The 17,979-nt window shown below is 42.5% G+C and overlaps 1 protein-coding gene across 2 annotated transcripts; it reads left to right on the top strand.

Annotated features, from left to right (window-relative positions):
• The first annotated feature begins 5,519 nt into the window (after positions 1-5,519).
• SPATA31G1 (SPATA31 subfamily G member 1) lies at positions 5,520-9,742 on the top strand. Of its 2 annotated transcripts, none has more exons than XM_077761924.1 (2): positions 5,520-5,773; positions 6,164-9,742. In XM_077761924.1, exons 1-2 carry the CDS (start codon positions 5,543-5,545, stop codon positions 9,674-9,676), a joined length of 3,744 nt encoding a protein of 1,247 aa, XP_077618050.1. In that variant the 5' UTR covers positions 5,520-5,542; the 3' UTR covers positions 9,677-9,742. The 2 variants fall into 2 exon arrangements, with proteins under 2 accessions (XP_077618050.1, XP_077618051.1); XM_077761925.1 differs by having other exon boundaries at positions 5,520-5,668.
• The last annotated feature ends 8,237 nt before the right edge of the window (positions 9,743-17,979 follow it).

Raw genomic sequence — 17,979 nt, forward strand, 5'->3', positions numbered from 1 at the left:
GAAGGGAAGGGGAAGGGAGAGAGAGGCAGAGGGAAAGGAAGAAGAACGACTAGTGAGTTAGGCAGTAAAGAAGAAAACCATGCTCAGAATCTCTGTGGTGGTGCGGAGAGTCTCCCTGCGGTCCCTGGATCAGCCTCCCCAACTAGAGGCCTCAACCTAGGTCTTTAGAAAAGCCCCGCCCGAATCTCAGCTGTGAGCTTAACTGCCCAGCCCATATCTCAAGGAAGCCAGGGAGGCTAACTTTGGTGCCAAACGTGATGCCTCAAGCAGTGGCCGCTAGGAAGCCTGAGGAAAGAATTCTGAAGCTCTGAAGAAGGCCATAAGGGGTCCTCTCCAAGAAATCCCACCCATCGCTCATTCTAGGTACTGAGCTCTAACCAAATACTACTAGGCAGATACTGGGGTCAAAGAAGTGGGCTGGGTAGACAAGGTCTCTGCTCTCAGACAATTAAAACACAAGTTACAATCTAGTGTCAAAAGTGCTAGTGAGGGAGGAGAGGATAAGGGCACTCATCCTAGCTTGGGAGAATGTCCCCAGAGGGAAACCTTTCACTGTAGCAGGAAGGAAGGAGATTAACTACAACAGTTTTTAATGATGAAAGTTCCCATATGATGGCCTCTGCTTCCTTTGAAAAGTGGAAATCTGGCACATGTCCTAGGAGCCCAGACAAGAGAAGTTGAAGAAAGTGAAGACAGTTTGAGCTGATTTTCAGTAGGACGGGAGAGTTTTTAGGAATAAATGAAGTAAGATCCATGAGCAGGGAATTTTACCTGTTTTGATTACTGATGTATCTCAAGTACTTAGAAAAATACCTAGTGCACATTAGGCACTTAATAAATGGAAGGCATGAATAAATGCTTTTCAAGTGATAGTGGAGCTGACCATTAGTTGTAGACCATGAATTTACGGTGATACCAACTGACTCACATGTATGATTTTATCCAATAGGGCTAAACTGCTTCCTAAGGGGCCGGTCTGGCAGAGGCAGAATTGGGATTTTGCCCAGTAAAATATGAAAGGAAGAACTGAGAAGCATTTAGGATATGATTAAGTGATGGACCATGAAGTCTATCATAGAGAGGGAGGAAATGAAGGCAAGAGGTTGTTGATGGACAAGGAAAAAGTGGAATGGATGTCCTGACAGGGTTGCAGAATTTGCAGCTTTAGTACAAATCTAGAGTTTGAAATCAGAGGATACCAAACTATTTCAGAAGGCAGAACAGTTACTAACGATGAGGCTTCAGATATGGTCACAGATGGATTGGAGCAGAGGTAAATAAAGGTGAAAAGGGCTAGGAATTGAGAGTCATTAAATGATCTATCCACACAAATGTTTGGGTCTCCCATAGATTCCTCCTCCTCAAGATCCCACCCTGGGCTCCATCCCGCCCCTCCCCAATCTTCAGAGGATCTGCATTCACACTTCAACTTAAGCCTTAGATCCTAAAGGGATAATGGCATGGTTGAGCCAGAAAACAGTATGGGGAAGTTAGAGAGGGCTGTAGTGGACATCTGTTTTATTTTGTTTTGATACCAGCATGCACACACTTTTCTGAAAACAGTATGTCTGTTTCCTTTGTAGGAACTACCATATCCCTGCTTCTTCAGCCTCAGTCCATGTGCAGGTAGAGTGTGACTCTGACCTGTCAGAAGCATTCTGTTTCCCTGTGAGCAGTTCAGTGAGTAGCTTGGGGACAGACACATGACCAACTGGAACCCATAGGCACAATGCTGTCAGAACAATACCACACATTGTCAGCTTCACTTGAACCTGCTATGACACAAAACCAGAGAATAAAGTCAGCACAGATGACAGAGAGCCAAGAAGTGGAAACTGAATCCTGGTAACATTGCATTGAATCCCCGCATCAACCCTACTACCTAAAACTGGCCAGCCCTAATCCTGGATGGGTTATGAGTCAATATATTCCCATTTTGCTTACACCTATTGGATTTTATTTTCTGTCATTAATATCCAAATGATTCCTCACAATACAAGGGAATTCTCAAACTTAGGCTCTATCTTTATTAGTTAATTCATCTGTGTATGTTATATAGTTAATATATAACTTCTCTGTGCCTCCGTTTCTGTTTATGTGAAAAAAGATAGCAATACCTATTTCAAAGAATTGTAAAGATTTAAAAAAGAGTTGTAAATATTAAATGGAGTAATAAATGTTAGAAAGTCAATTTGTTTCACAACACTAAGGAGGAGGAAATATCACATTACTTAATTTTTCAAAGTTAGATCTAGTTCAAAAATCTCATTTGCTAGAGTCAGAAGACATCCAACATTAAATCATGATGGGGGGAGAGCTTTTTTACTCTTTAGTATGGTATATATTGGCCAAGAAAACAATCTCCCTTAAAAAAAAAAAAAAAAAAGAAACACTTAGAAAAGAGACTCAAGTCTTGACTCTATAATAGTTGGATGTGTATTGTATAAACCCATATGGCACATTCAGAGGCAAGTGGCTCCATAGCATCTCTGCCAGGTATACAAACTACCATCTTTTGCTGCAGTTCCCAAGACTAGGTTCTAGATGTTTAGTGCCCTAACCATAAAATCAGCTTTTCCCATCCGAAGTCCTGCTGTCTCCTACTGGACTTCTATATAGACCCTGTCACTCATGGAACCCATCACTGCATCTCTTTTCTCAAATTCCTGAATACACTTCTATCCTTGGGCAATTCTTCTTCTTTCAATCATCCTCCATCTTCTCCTTCTCAAGAACACTCAGCTAACTTAAATTCCCTTCCCACACAAGAGCCTGGATAAGGTTGTAGACTTTGGTTTGGGTCTAGAAAACATAAAATCTATTACCAATTCCATGAGAAAGAAACCTAGAATTCCTGGAAGAGAGGTGAGCAAAGTTACCTTTTTATCCTACTGGATGTCTCCTTTGGCATGGAGCAAGGAAACAATTAATAACTTGGTAAACTGTCCTGCTATAAATGTAAATTAGCTAGCACAGAATAAGTATTCAATATTACTTTCTCTGTTTCCCATTAGGCTCAACTCACCTTCTTCATCCGGAGGTAGCAAACTTAAATACCAGGCAGATAGTACAAATGAGTAAAAATGGATAAATATAAGAAAACAAAATCATAGGCACAATGCAAAAAAAGCAACTAGCCCTTAGCCTGGGCATTAACAATAAGAACATGGTGAATTGAAGAACACATGTACACTCCAAAGGAAGCCACTGTTACTTAGCTCTAAATGGTCTTTACTTTGTAGAAATGAGAGTCTAGTGTTGTATTTTAAACTTGAAATACTGATTATTACGTACAATCTACTTGTTTTACAGTGTTGACTACTCCAGTTTTTAATGCTGTCCACATTGAGCCAAATGTTACATATCAGTAGGTCATTTTTAAGCCTTTTGTTTCAGCTGCTACATATATGCTGCTTGCTATCAAATTTTACATCTCCACCATGGACTACTCTTCCAAGCTTCAGATCTATGTATCTAATTGCCTCCTTCCTAGTTTCTCCTTGTCACAGTCAAATGTCTAAATGGAGTCCATCACCCTCCCCACCAGCCCTAAATTGATTCCAAAATCTGTTGTCTCTATCACAGTAAAATGGCACTAACATACACACTCAGTTTTCCAAGTTAGAAACCTAGAGTCATTCTCAATTCCCACTCTCCTCCACCCCATCCCATTGGTAATGAAGTCTAATCAATTATATCTTTGGAATTCTACTTGAATTCATTATACTCCATTCTTACCTTCACTACCTTGATTTAGACTTCATCTTATGTTTGCCTAAACTAAAGCAAAAGTTCCCTAATTAATCTCTTGCCTCAATCTCTTTGCCCTCACTAGAGCTAGTATTCTTTCCAAGACACAAACTTGATCTTGTCACTTTCCTGCTCAAATCTTGTCAGTGATTTCCCATCATCCTCAGGATAGATTTCAGTTTTTTAGACTGATATTGAGGCCCCTTTATGATCTTGTCTTTCCATGTCCATCTCTTACTGCTTCACCAACCTCCATACATGGGAATACCTTCAATTTCCCTAATGATACATGCTTTCTCTGCCCTAGCACATGTACACAGGCTGTTCCTCCTGCTTGAATTGTCCTTCTCTTGTTCCATATACTTTCATTTTCTTGATTCCTCAAACCAAGTATTAATCACCTCTTCTGGGAAGCAGCCCCTGACAAGCAACCTCCTTCCCCAGGCTGGTTACATATCGTCCACTGCCTCCACAGTACTCTGTGCATATTTCTATTTTAATTGTTTATTACTTGACTGTTTGCCACACACACACATGCATACACTGAAATGGGACCTACTTTAGTGCAGAGACTCAGTCTTATTTCTATCTCAGGACTGAACATAATACCTGGTCTATAGTAAGCACTCAATAAATACATGTTGAACAAATGAATGAATGAATGAATCTAGTCCAACTCATGATATGTATGGAAGAAATCTTTCTTGTCCAAAATCACATAGCCTATCCGTGACAGTATTTTAGAGAACCCAAGTCTCCTTAATTTCAGCTCCATGCTCTTTCTTTCAGACTAAGCTGGCCTTTGATGGGGGTGGCGTGAGAAAAGAGGCATTAAATTGTACTGGGAAGGCAGAGATTAAAGTTTGGCCCTAAAAGAAAGAAATGATATATGGGGTGCCTGGGTGGCACAGTCAGTTAAGCATCTGACTCTTGATTTCAGCTCAGGTCATGATCTCACGGTTCATGAAAACAAGCCCTGCCATCGGCCTCTAGGCTGACAGTGTGCAATCTGCTTAGGATTCTCTCCCTCCCTCTCTCTCTCTCTGCCCTTTCCCTGCTTGCTTTCTCCCACAAAATAAATAGATAAGCTTAAAAATTTTTTTAATAAAAGATAAAAGAGTTGATGTGGCAAAGAGTAGTGGTTTTAAGAAAAAGAGGGGCAAATGAAGAAAAATGGTCAAGAGCATTTGATCTGGCATCCTTAACATCAATGCTTACCAAAAAGATCTCAAACAACCTTAAGTCAAATAAGACAGTTCATAGCTGACAAGATTTAAGAGTGAGGCAGGGGACGGGGAACAGACTTGAAATATCAAAGATAGAACAAGGCTTGTAATCAGAAACTTTAAAAGAATTTTTAATATAGCATATAGTATGTACTATCCTAATCATATGAATTTATCCATTTAATCTTCAAGACAACCCTATGTGGTAAGTAATAACATCATCCCCATTTTATAGGTGAGAAAACTGAGGCACTAGAAGATTAAATAGCTTGAGATTTCACAAATAAGAAGTGGCAGAACTAGGATTTGAATAAGGCAGTTTGATGCTAGAATCCATGTCCTTAACGACAATGCCTGAAGCATAATTTTGGCCTTGGCAATCAAGACAAAAAGGAATCATTCAGGTTTCACTGTCACGGAAGTGACAATTGGCTGCCTGGCAGAAGTAATTTTTTGGCTCTAAATTCAGGGAAAAGTCTGTTAGGCATGGGGGGGAGGGGGATGGGAGTTCTTTGTTCTGTGATGCACTGGTGACCTCGGGGTAAACTGCCACTAGGCTGAGGAAAATGGAATGGCGGATAGAAGGCCTGCTTGGGGCTGAAGAGGACTCGGATCTTCTCTGGGGCCAGTTGACCCATGCCCTGGCCTGCAGACACTGTGGCAGCAACTGCCTCCAGAGCCCAGGGAATCTGGTGACACTGTTCTTGTTCATGGTTTGGCAGATCCGGAAATGGTGGCAGCTTGGGAGGTGGCGACAGCTTCAACCGTGGTACTCTGGGGACATGATGCAAGGCAAGGTGGGTGACATGGTTGTGCAGTTGGGTGAATGACTCTTGACACCACATGTGAGTTCAGGTGAAAAATCACTGACATAGATGTAAGCCCAAGTGAATGACTATAAACTTTAAACGTGAGGTTGGATGAGTGATCATTAACACCTGATTTGAAAGCCAGGTGGGTGTACCGACCCTAGATTTACAGTTACATAAGGGAATGCTGATCTCCAAACATGGGCTGGGTAATGGCCATTACACCAGATAGGTAGGTGACTATTGACCACAGATGTGGGGCCAAATAAGTAACTTCCCTCTGGATGTGGAACAGAGACTGAGGGCTTCAGGACTGAAGCCAGAGCCTTGTGTTTCTGAAAAGGCTTCATGCCTAAAGTATCTTTCTCCACTACTCAGAGCCAACCATATCTGTACCGTCTGCCTTTCCTTGATCACCTGTGGAAGAAGTCAGAGGAAGAAGAAGAGGAGGAGGAAGAAGAAGAGGAAGAAGAAGAGGAGGAAGAGGAGGAGGAAGAGGAGGAAGAAGAGGAGGCATCTCTGGATCCACTGAAGCCATGTTCTCTTCCCAAAGAAGCTCCTACTGGAGGGCAAGCCACCACAGCCCCATCTCAACCATCCTGTAGTCCTGAGGACCTCCACAAAGCCACAGAGACACCAAATCAAGTACATACACAGACCCCAAGCCCTTCCAGATCCTTCCTCACATTTCAGGTCCTGACCAACTTGCCTGTGAAGCACAAAACAGCAACAGGAAGCTGTCTACATCAGAGAAAAAGCCAGCTCTTCTGGGGTCTCCCCTCTCTGCACAGTGAGTCCTTGGACACCATCCTCCTGAGCTCAGTTGGCCCCTCTCCCCTTAAGTCGTCTGTTGGTCCATCTGTTTTCTTCAACCAGCTTGCCTTCCTGCCTAGATCCAACCTGCTGCTTCCCCAATATTGCTCCCCAGCTCAGCCTCCTACTCATGAAATCCATACTAGAGAAGATCTGGAAGGAATGGCCCTCAATCCCCAGCAACGTCCTCCCCCATCATCCCCTTCTGTCCCATCATCACCCCTCCATCTTAAGTCTTTTCCTATGGACCACAAGGGAGTCCTACCTGGTGCTAAGGAATATCCGCAGTGGTTTATGCAGCAGAGTGAGGGCCCTTGGGTCTCTGAGGATAAAGCCCTGCACCTACAGCCTAAACTCCAAAGAACCAGCTCCTCCAAGCTCTCCCCCTTATCTGAGGTCTGGTGGAGTGTACCACAGGATCCCCGCCTCCAACAACACATTCTAGATTCAGTCTCTGCCTCTCCGCTGTATCCTTCTGGCTTTCTGGCAGTCCTGACAAGGCCTGGGTCCCCATGGAGGACTATGGGGCAAAATGAGGCCCCCAAAGCCTCTGTGCCAGCAATGCCAGCTCCCAGCCCAACTCCACCCTCCCTGCCGGAACTCCAAGAAGTCAGTCCTATAGAAGGCCTGTCTGAATCTAAGGCCCTCTGGGAAACCACAAGGCAAAGAGAGTATCCTAAGATTTCTGAGCCTTCAATCCTGGTCCCTTGCCAATCTGTAGACCCCATGACAGAGCCTCAAGAAACCAGCCCCCTGGGAGTTCCACTTGGATATAAGACTCAGTGGAGAACCATAGGACATACAGACAGTCCTCAAGACTTTGAGCCTCCAGTGCCAGCTCCCCGCCAACCTCCAGATTCTCTGTCAGAATTCCAGAAAGTCATCCCTGAAGGAGGACTTTCTGCACCTAAGGACTTCTGGGGAACCACGAGTCACAGAGAGAGCCCTCAGACCTCTAGGTTTCCAATGCCATGCCCCTGTCCTCCCCTAGATCCTCTGCCAGAACTCCAGGGAAGCAGTTCTCTGGGAGATCTATCTGGATATAAGTTCCAACGAGGACACAGAGAAAATTCAAGAAACTCTTGGGCCTGTAAGTCTCCAGCCTTCAACCTCAACCCGCAGCTCTATGAAACTAGCCCTGCATGTGTCCCACCAAGATCTCAGGCTCCATGGAAGGGCAGCCAGAGTAGAGAAAATCTTTGGGTCTCTGCAGATCCAATTTCTTCTCCCAATCTTCCCTCATCCTCTCTGAGTCCCCAAAGAGTCTTGTTTGAGTCCAAAGCTATGTGGGAGACCATGGGACAGAGAGAGAACCTTTGGACCTCTGAGTCCCCAGCCCCTGCCCACAGCCTATCTCTAGCTCCCATTCTAGAACTCCACAGAGTCAGTCCTAGGGGAGGCCTCACTAGATCAGAAGCTGCATGGAAAGACATTGAGCATTCTAGGAATTCCAGGGCTTCTGAGCTTCCATCTCTGGCCCTCAGCTCACCTCCAGCTCTTACAGTGGAACCCCTCAGAGGTAGCTCCATGGCGGTCCTGTTTGATTCTGAGGCTACATGTGGGGACATAAAAAGGAGAAAGAACTCCCGGGCCTCTAAACTCCCAGCTCGCAGCTTACCTCAAGACCCAAATGGAGTCAAATTCTTGGGAGCCCTGTCTGACTCTGAGCCTATTGTGGGGGATAAGGAGCAGAAAGATATTTGTTGTGTTCCTTTGTCCCCACTATGGGGTCCCAGCCCACCTCCAAACTCTATGTCAAAGTCTCCCACAAGTGAGCCTACTGGAGACCAATGTACCTGTAAGCCTAAAGAGGAAGCAGTGGAGCAGAGAGACAACTGCTGGGCCACTGAGCTCCCAGTCCCAACCGCCAACTCAGTCTCTGCTCCCTCACCAGACCCACATACTGACGTTGAGTTCGTGTGGAGGAATGTGCAACCAAGAGGGATCCCCCAGGGCTCCAGCCCTCCAGCAGTGGATCCCCTGCAGCCAATACCCTGGCCTTCCACCTTAGCTAAAGCTCTGAAAATTGAGCCCAACCAGCCTGGCCTACCCAAGAAAGAGTTCTTCCCAGGGGCTAAAGTAGAGACTCCATCCTCCCAGGGAGACGCTGTCTCAGAGGTGCCCACCCCCTCTGGGATCCAGGCCTGGCAGTGGAGTAGAGAATTGGAACTCAGGCTGAAAAAACTACAGCAGAGCCCTGCTTCCAGATCCCCTGACCCAAGTCATTCATCTGGTAGCTCCCCTGCCCTGAGCTCCACAACTCCAGATACCTGGAGACTCTCTTCTTTCCCTCCACAGCAGATTCATCCCTCTAATTTGTGTCCCCACTCTTCAAGCTGTCATCCCCCAAAAGTTCAGAGCACAGTAACTCAGCCTATCCAGGTCTCCTACTGTTATCACTCCCATTCTTCATCCCAGCCTCAGCCACAAGGGTCTAGCAGGGCAGAAAAAGGGTCTCAGAAAGATGAAAGAATGAAGGTGAAGATGGTGGCCCAGATCTCATCCCAAGAGCCATGTATTCACATGGAGGCTAGTGAGAACAGCCCAGGCCTGGGCAAGCCCTCAAACCCTGAGGTCCCAGCCTCAGGCAAAAGACACAAGGCTTCAGCCCTATCTTCAGCCAAGAAGAAAGAGAGCCCCAGGAAACCCAAAGCAAGAGACCACAGAGGAGGGGATGTAAGACTGGGGTCACGCACAGTAACAGGGAAGAGCCACCCAGCTCAGACTGGAAGAGTAATGGAAACCTCTTTAAGCAGACTTTCCCAAAGATCTCAGCACGAGGACCAGAACTCTCAACACACTGCTCTCCCTCAGCAGCTTCACTCAAAGACAGCAGGTCCCCATATTTATCACAAGGCAGGGCTGGGAGCTGGTGACATCTTGACTCCTCAACACTCTAAGCACTGCCCCTGGGCCCACATGGAAAAACATCTCTCCTCCCCCATACCTCATGTCCCCCTTACTAGGGGTCTCCAAAGAATGTTAGCCAAGTTTCTGAGTAACCATGGCCCCTGCCCACCAAATCCAATAAGCAAAGGAAAGGCTGGTAGCACTGGCACCCAATACCCCAAACCCTGAAGTCAAACCAGTTGTGGAGTAGGGAGACAAACAGGAAATCCTAATAAACTCGCTGAACTAGATAAATTCCACTCATGTCTTCTTTGGAGTTTGGGGTACTGGGAATGTTAGTTCCCTATTAACTTCTGCTATAGCTATATTCCCTTAGGATTCCGCAGGTGTAACTTTTCAAGCCCTTCAGAGATAATCATCCTGGAGTCCACATATCCCTATTCTACAGGGTGAGGCTGTAAGACCAGGGGAACACAGTCCAATGTTGCACTTGAGAAAAACTTGCACATCAAGTCAACAGAAAAAAATACATCCATTCACATGAACACAACTAGTCTGAGTCTAGGCAGCTGTTCTTGATCCAGTCCCCTTCTTTACCCATTTGATCCATAAGTTCTCTACGCATCTGATCATTTCTTCTCAAACCTCTGCTTTCTCTCCCTGGGTCATTCATCCATTCACAGGACTACAAAAACAAGTGCCTTTTCACATGTTTAGTGGCCATCCGGATTTCTTCTATAATTGCCTGTTCATATTCTTTACCCATCTTTCTACTGCTGCCATAACAAATTACCACAAAACAACACAAATCTGTCAGAAGTCTGACATGTCCCATTTAGCTGAAACCAAGGTTGGCAGGGCTGCATTCTTTACTGTAGGTACTGAGTAAGATCCATTCCTTGTCTTTTCCACTTTCTAGAGGCTGCCCATATTCATTGGATACTGGCCCTCTTCATCTTCAAAGTTAGCAAAGGCAAGTCAAGTTCCTATCACATCACTTTCTTCTGCCTCCCTCTTACACTTTTAAAGACGCTTGTAATTACATTGGGTCCATCTGAATAATTCAGGATACTCCTCCTATCTTAAAGTCCCCTATTTTAAGGTTAGCAATCTTAATTCCATCTGCAATTTTTAATTTCTTTGCCTTGTAAAATAATATATTCACAGGTTCCAGGGATTAGGACGTGAACATCTTGGAAGGAATATTACCCTGCTTACCAGGGTATCAACCTATGATGTATACCGCACATATTTTCTCCCAATCTGTGGCTTATTTTCTAATTTTGTTTAAGGTGACTTTTACTGTACCAAAGTTTAAAAAGTTTTAAGTAATTAAATCGACCAACATTCTCATGACTTCTAAAATACTCTCTTCTGGCACCTTTACAGTTTTACATATTTATGTTTAGATTGTCATTTTCTGAGTATGATGTGAGAATCTAACCACCCCCACCTCAAAATACAGGTCCATTTTTACCAATATCATTTTTTAAAAAATGTCCTGAACTCATCCCATTAAGTGCCATATTTCAAAATATGGGTCATTTTTAAAGCATCTCTATCTAGGCTTCAGATCCACATATCCAGTGGCCAACTAAATATTATCTCATATTTAACTTGTCCAAAATTCATTTCCCCTTTAACCTTTTCCTCCAATGTGCCCATTCCTATTGAAGGGTATCACATCCATCCCAATAGTGAAGTCCAAAGACTATCATCTCTGACTTCTCCCTTTACCTTACTTCCTAATCTAGTCAACTATAACCTTGTCAATGATACCTATGAAGTGCATTTCAAATCTATTTCTACCTCTCCAATTTCACCATCACTGTCTTAGTTCAGTCATTTCTCACCAGATTGGTTGCCCTATCTATTCTTTCTAATCCATCCTCCACATGGTTAAAATTGTCTGGAGGTTGACTAACCCAATCTCTTCAACAAGTGTCATATAGGTTTGAATAAAGGAACATAACAGATGCAACCTATGATCCTAGACTGGATATTGGTTTGGTCAAGAAGTGGGAATGACAAAACCCACCAATAAGAGTGCTTAAAAGGAAGATTAAATTCCTTTTGTGTGCGTGTGTGCACACACGCATACATATATGAATGACATACATAGATCATTTAGGAAACTGAATATGGTATGAGTATCAGATTAAATTAAGTTTGCTCAAAAGAAATGGTGGAGACTGACTTAAAATACATATATAAAGCAGTATGATCTCATTTTGATTTTTAAAAAACCACATAGACCATAAGGGTTCAATGAACAAACGCCAGTCAAGTGGGGCCAAGTTCCTATAGCAGAAGAGATTGCACGCCCCATCTGTTATAAACCTAAATACAGTTTTGGTTAAATATATGCTAACAACAGTCATGAAATCTCCTATGTCATCCCTAATTTCAAAATTTTTTGTTATAATGATTGTTCTAGTTAACAGTTGAAACTGTTAACAGTGAAGACTAGGTATTAAAGAAACAGATGAAGTAGATTTATTTTAGAATATAGTATCTGAGATTCCATTTGTTAAATAAATTTGTTTGTTTTGTCATGGTATAATTACTAAACGCTTTCTTGAAATATAATTCAATGATTCCATGACATGGAAGCATGTGATTTTATGAACATTTTAAAGAAAGTATTATAAGAATCCATCTTAAAAAAAAAAAGACCCCATCTTATCCATCATTCTCCTACAAAAAACAATGCCATGTATATACATGCACCAAAAGATACGAACTAAAGTCATTAACATGATCTCTGGGAATATTAATTTTAAAAATTTGCTTATATATTTCTTAATTTCTACAATGCACATTACTACTTCCATAAAAAGTGAATTTTCAGGGTGCCTAGCTGGCTCAGTCAGGAGGGTGGTGCAACTCTTGATCTCTGTGTGGTAAACTGGAGCCCCGTGTTGGGCTGAAGATTACTTTAAAAAAAATTTTGCCCATCCACAATGCACATATGGCTGACAATACTCTATACACTTGGAAATTGTTGGATAGGTATGTGTTGGGTTTTTATTTGCCACAATCAAAAAAAAAAAAAAGTGAACTGTCTAGCACTGAAATTTGTCACTTCCCTACCTAAGCTGCACAGAAAGCCCACATCTTTAAAATAAACTTCACTTGGGGCACCTAGGTGGCTCAGTCAGTTAGGCGTCCGATTTCAACTCAGGTCATGATCTCACAGTTTGTGGGTTCAAGCCCCACATTGGGATCTGTGCTGACAGCTCAGAGCCTGGAGCCTGTCTTTAGATTCTGTCTCCCTCTCTCTCTGACCCTCCCTGCTTGTGCTGTCTCTGTCTCTCAAAAATAAACAAAAAACATTAAAAAAATAAAAATAAACACCAAAAAAAAAATAATAAACTTCGCTTAAGGTGCCTGACTGGCTCAGTCAGTGGAGCATGTGACTCTTGATCTTGGGGTTGTAACTTTAAGCCTCACAATCAGTGTAGAGATTACTTAAAATTTTTTTTAAGTTTATTTATTTTGAGAAAACATGTGCATGAGCAGGGGAAGTGCTGAGAGAGGAAGCAGGCTCTGAGCTGACAAGCCTCACACAGGGTTCAGTCTTGAAAAGTGTGAGATCATGACCTGAGCTGAAACCAAGAGTCAGACACTCAATGGACTGAGCAACCCAGTTGCCTCAAAATTGAAATCTTTAAAAAAAAATAAACTTCACTCCTGGAATTTAAGATTCTTCATGAGGTGGCTGACCTCTCCAAATACACTCTCTTGCTAGTCAACCTGATGCTTCTTATGCATGCTCTGTACTTTTTGTTCACACTGCTCTCCCCTACTTCTCCATATCAAGTCTCCCACCTTCCTTTAATGCCCAGCTCAGACTAACCTTCAGAGCCTTCTGATTCTCCTGCCTCGGTATGGTTTCAAATTCCTTGCAGGCCCACAATTTGTACTTTGTTGACCACACCAATTCCCTGATAGTATGGCACTCAAGCCCCTCAAAAAAAAAAAAAAAAGTTAAGGTTCTAGGAGATCAAATCCACATTCCCAATCTAGTGCTCTTTCCAGTCTACAATATTCCCTCTACTCTATATATTTAGTTGAGAAAAACAGAAGGTACATGCTGTCCTTCTGCTTCCTGTCACTCTTTTTGTTCCAAAGCTTTATTTAGCCCAAACCTGTCTACAGAGTCTAAGTCTAAAACTCACCACCTGCTGGCCAGGAGTGGAACTGAAGGTATTTTCTTCCTACCTATCTCACCATCCCCCCAAAATAGTCTCAACAATGCAATTTTTTAAAAAGTTTTTAAGTAGGCTCCACACCCAACGTGGGCCTCAAACTCACAACCCTGAGACCAAGAGCTGCATGCTCCACCAACTGAGCCAGCTATCGCCCCAAAGACAATGCAATTCTTAATTTCTACTTGACACAGGGACATTTCATGAGTCTATACATATCTGGGTAGTTCTATGAAAAATCCAAGTGCTATGTAAGTCTTTTTAATTAAGCCTTCAGTAGGTTATATGGCTGGACAATAATAACTCAGTTCAGTCTAATTAATGATTGGCAGGCCTGTGTTCCCCATGGGCACTGCATGACTGTAGCCTCTCAGAGCAACTTGTACATCAGTATCTTGGATCCAAATGTATCTGAAGATGTCAGATTTATAATTCCATCTTTGCTTTTACCTCTGTGATATACTGTTGTTACTCTATAATGTTTCATGCCATATTCTTTGTTAGAAATCCACCTTCAAGGGGTGCCTGGCTGGCTCAGTCAGTTAAGTGTCCAACTCCTGATTTCAGCTCAGGTCATGATCTCATGGTTCTTGGGATCAAGCCCCGTATCAGGCTGTGCTGACAGTGTGGAGCCTGGTTGGGCTTCTCTGTCTCCCTCCACCACCTCCAACTTCTCTCAACTCGCACTGTCTCAAAATAAACAAACGTTAAAAAAAAGAAATCCACCTTCAAATTGTAGCATCTGTCCTATGGAAGAAATTACTAGCTACAGTAAAGTTACAAAATCAATTTCTTTCTAGGAACACTGCAAGGGAAAAGATGGACTGCCTATATGACCTGCCTCTTGGTTTAAGCACACAGGCATCTGCAGGTGTTAAGTTGACAGTGTCCCACACTGCTTTCTACAGTTTACAAAGCACTGTTCATCACTTTATCAGAGGCTCCATAAGAACTAAGTGCCTTGTTCAAAGCTACACAGCTATAAACACAAGTGCCAGAATTAAAACTAGGCCTCTCACTTCAAGTCTGCTCTTGGTTTTTCCTAAAGAGTCTACAGAGCTCTGTCTTCAATAGACATGCTTTGTGTGACATGTAAAAGCAAACCAATCATTTCAACACAAATTTCTCACATGTCAACCAGTAGCTCTCATATTTTGATGGGGTAATAGCACTTGCCTTCTATTCTGTTCCTACAACTTGATGCAGAGGTACCAACCAAATGTCTCTCCCCCAAAAGATCTTGTCTTTGACCCACAATGAGGTTAGGTTGCCATCCCACAGGGATAAGCCACATGGATGAGACAGAATGACAATGTTCAAAGTGGAAACAAGACTGAAGGCTGGCCATCAGGACACCTAAATGGTGGGAAAACCAGAAGAGGACCAAAGATGGAATGTGGTAGAGAAAGTGTCATGGAAAACAAGGGAAAGTCAACCCAAATCTCCAATGTGCAAAAATCTCTATTTCACAGCATATGAATTCAAAATGGCCCATTTCATTAGCCAATATAATGATTTCGTGTCCTTGTAGATTATCTAACCCATACCTGACACTGGTGTTAAGTACTAGAATGATCAATAAAATTTTGACTCAGGATTATTTTCTCTGCACCATACTCCTCTCTGGGTAAGGCATTACAGTATCACAGTATTGATCCCAAAAGCACTAAGTGATTATGCTGGTACCTGTTGAACAAAAAGGATATTCTATACCTGGCAGTGGACAAAACTATGCAAGCAATCATCTGAAAAACTATGAGCAGCAGAGGATGTTAAGGTTAGAAAAAAACACATCCAATACTAGAATTTTATATTAGAAAAAAACTATTTTTTATAACACAAATTACATAAAGTGGACATAATTGTACGTGATCCTCAACCAGAGCATGAGCTTTTAGGATTTTCAGATGCCCAAAAGAACATCCACCGCAGACAGAAATTCTTTCTGCAACCTTAAGATTTGGGGAGGGCATCCCAATTCAGTCCTTGGTCAGGAAAAGAGAGCTCCGCAGGCTTAGCCTTACCATCCACATCAAACACAGGTGGAGAATGCCATATTCTCCACAACAAGAGCTCCTTCAGGCTGCACCCCCCTCCACTGCTGTCCCCTATACAGTGATAATGCATACATGGGACAAGGCAGCAGTTCATACCACTGTTTTCAGAAGGGGAAGAGGGTGCAATCTTACTTTCAGGATTTCACATTTGTAGAGTGCCTTGATAGTAAGGGGTAGCCCAAGGCCCTTCCCAGGAAAAGAAGCAGGCACAGGGGCCAGGACTCAGGCTCCATTTTGACCCAACGTTTATTGTCCTTTTACAACATGTCATTTTTGGTTTAGAAACTGCTTGTGATTAGTTTTCCAACATTAACTCAAAAGCATGTAAAATAAAATCAACCTACTCTCTATATAAACACCCAGCAACTGTGGCCCTTCATCCTCCTGCCCAGGTTGGGTAGAGGGAAGAAGGGAGGGCTTGTGTAGCATCTGAGTGAAGTGCAGATGCTTTACTGTGGGGGGAAAGAAGAATTTTTATGTGGAAATTTAGATGCTGGCCATTCAGAAGTTAAGATCTTGTTATTTATTTATTTAAAGTTCATTTATTTTGAGAGAGGGGAGGAGGGGGAGAGAGAGAGAGAGAGAGAGGATCCTAAGCAGGCTCTGTGCTGACAGAACAAAGCCTGATGAGGGGCTCTGTCTCCAGAACCCATGAGATCATGACCCAGGCTGAAATCATGAGACATTTAACCAACTGAGCACCCCAGTACTCTGGTATTGTTTATACTCATTTATAAACATACATTTTGAGAAACAGTGATTTTCACCTGCACTTCTGAAGTTTGCTGAGAGCTGTTATTTTTAGAATAGGTACTGATTCTCAGAATTATTATTCAATGTGAGACTTATGACATATTCCTTAAGTGGTAAGAAAACTCTTTACAGAGTACCTTTGAAGCTTAGGAGAGAATGTAGAAGGCTTCTGACTTCACAATATGACATATCTAAATGTGGCTAATACTTGTTCATGTAATATTCTCAAATACCTCAGGAGAGGCATTATATAAAATTAAATTCACATACTCTAAAGCCCTACTTCCAGGGTTTTCAAACTGTGGTTGTCCCACTTACTAGTTTGTGTCTTTGAGTATATTACTTAACTTCTCTGTGCCTCATCAATAGAGTGGAGGTTAATTATAATGTTGATTATGATTAAGTAAGTCAATACATTAAAAGAATGCTTAAAACAGTATTAATCATCTGATATGCCAGACCAGATTTTGAATTGATGTGCCTAGAAGTGCTCATTAATTGGTATTAAATATTGGATGATTACTGGACAATCAATTAGATTCCCTCATTTAATGATTTTAAATTAAATAATAACAGAGAAAGAGAAAGACACTGAAAGAAGGCAAGGGCACATATTAGATCTCTATTTCTGTGTAACTAATTACTACAATTTGAGTAACTTAGAAAAAAGTTATTATCTCACATATTCTGTGGGTCAAGAGTCTGATTCTCTGTTCAGAGTCTCACAGGCCAAAACCAAGATGTCAGGTGCATCTGCATCTGTAGACTTCCAAGCTTCCTTAAAATTTGGGAAAAATTCATTTCCTTGCAGCCACAGGAATTACTCTCTGTTCCCTGAGAACCATTCTTAGCTCCTAGAGGCCATTCTAAATTTCCTGCTATGTGGCCCCCTCTGTAGACCTCATGTTTGAATGTCTTCCTTTTTTTTTGGGGGGGGGTGTATAAGACCAATGAAAGGGTGTTTTTTAAGGACTTCAGTTCTTATTAAAGGCTAGATGGAAACTTATTTATAATTTATTTATCTATAATTTTTATAGTGTGTTAATTTTTTAATAGTTTATTGTTAAGCTGGTTTCCATATAACACCCAGTGCTCATCCCAACAAGTGCCCTCCTCCATGCCCATCACCACCTTTCCCCTCTCCCCTACCCCCCTCAGTTCTCAGTTTGTTCTCAGCATTCAAGAGTCTCTCATGGTTGGCCTCCCTCCCTCTCCTCAACTATTTTTCCCATTCTTCTCCCCCATGGTCCTCTGTTAAGTTCCTCCTGATCCACCTATACGTGCAAACATATGGTCTCTGTCCTCTGGCTGACTTATTTCACTCAGCATAACACCCTCAAGGTCCATCCATGTTGCTACACAGGGCCAGATTTCACTCTTTCTTATTGCCATGTAGTATTCCATTGTATAGATGAACCACATCTTCTTGATTCATTTGTCAGTTGATGGACATTAGGCTCTTTCTAGTTTTGGCTATTGTTGAGAGTGTTGCTATGAACATTGGGGTACA

This window comes from Crocuta crocuta, unplaced genomic scaffold (assembly GCF_008692635.1).
Source record: "Crocuta crocuta isolate KB4526 unplaced genomic scaffold, BGI_CrCroc_1.0 scaffold204, whole genome shotgun sequence".
Taxonomy (NCBI): Eukaryota; Metazoa; Chordata; class Mammalia; order Carnivora; family Hyaenidae; genus Crocuta; species Crocuta crocuta.

What these genes read in the sequence shown, in the direction of transcription:
- SPATA31G1 (XM_077761924.1), top strand. Translation starts at nt 5,543, where the DNA reads ATGGAATGGCGGATAGAAGGCCTGCTTGGGGCTGAAGAGGACTCGGAT. An exon ending in GGGACATGATGCAAGGCAAG is followed by an intron (nt 5,774 to 6,163) that starts GTGGGTGACATG and finishes TCCACTACTCAG; the next exon opens with AGCCAACCATATCTGTACCG.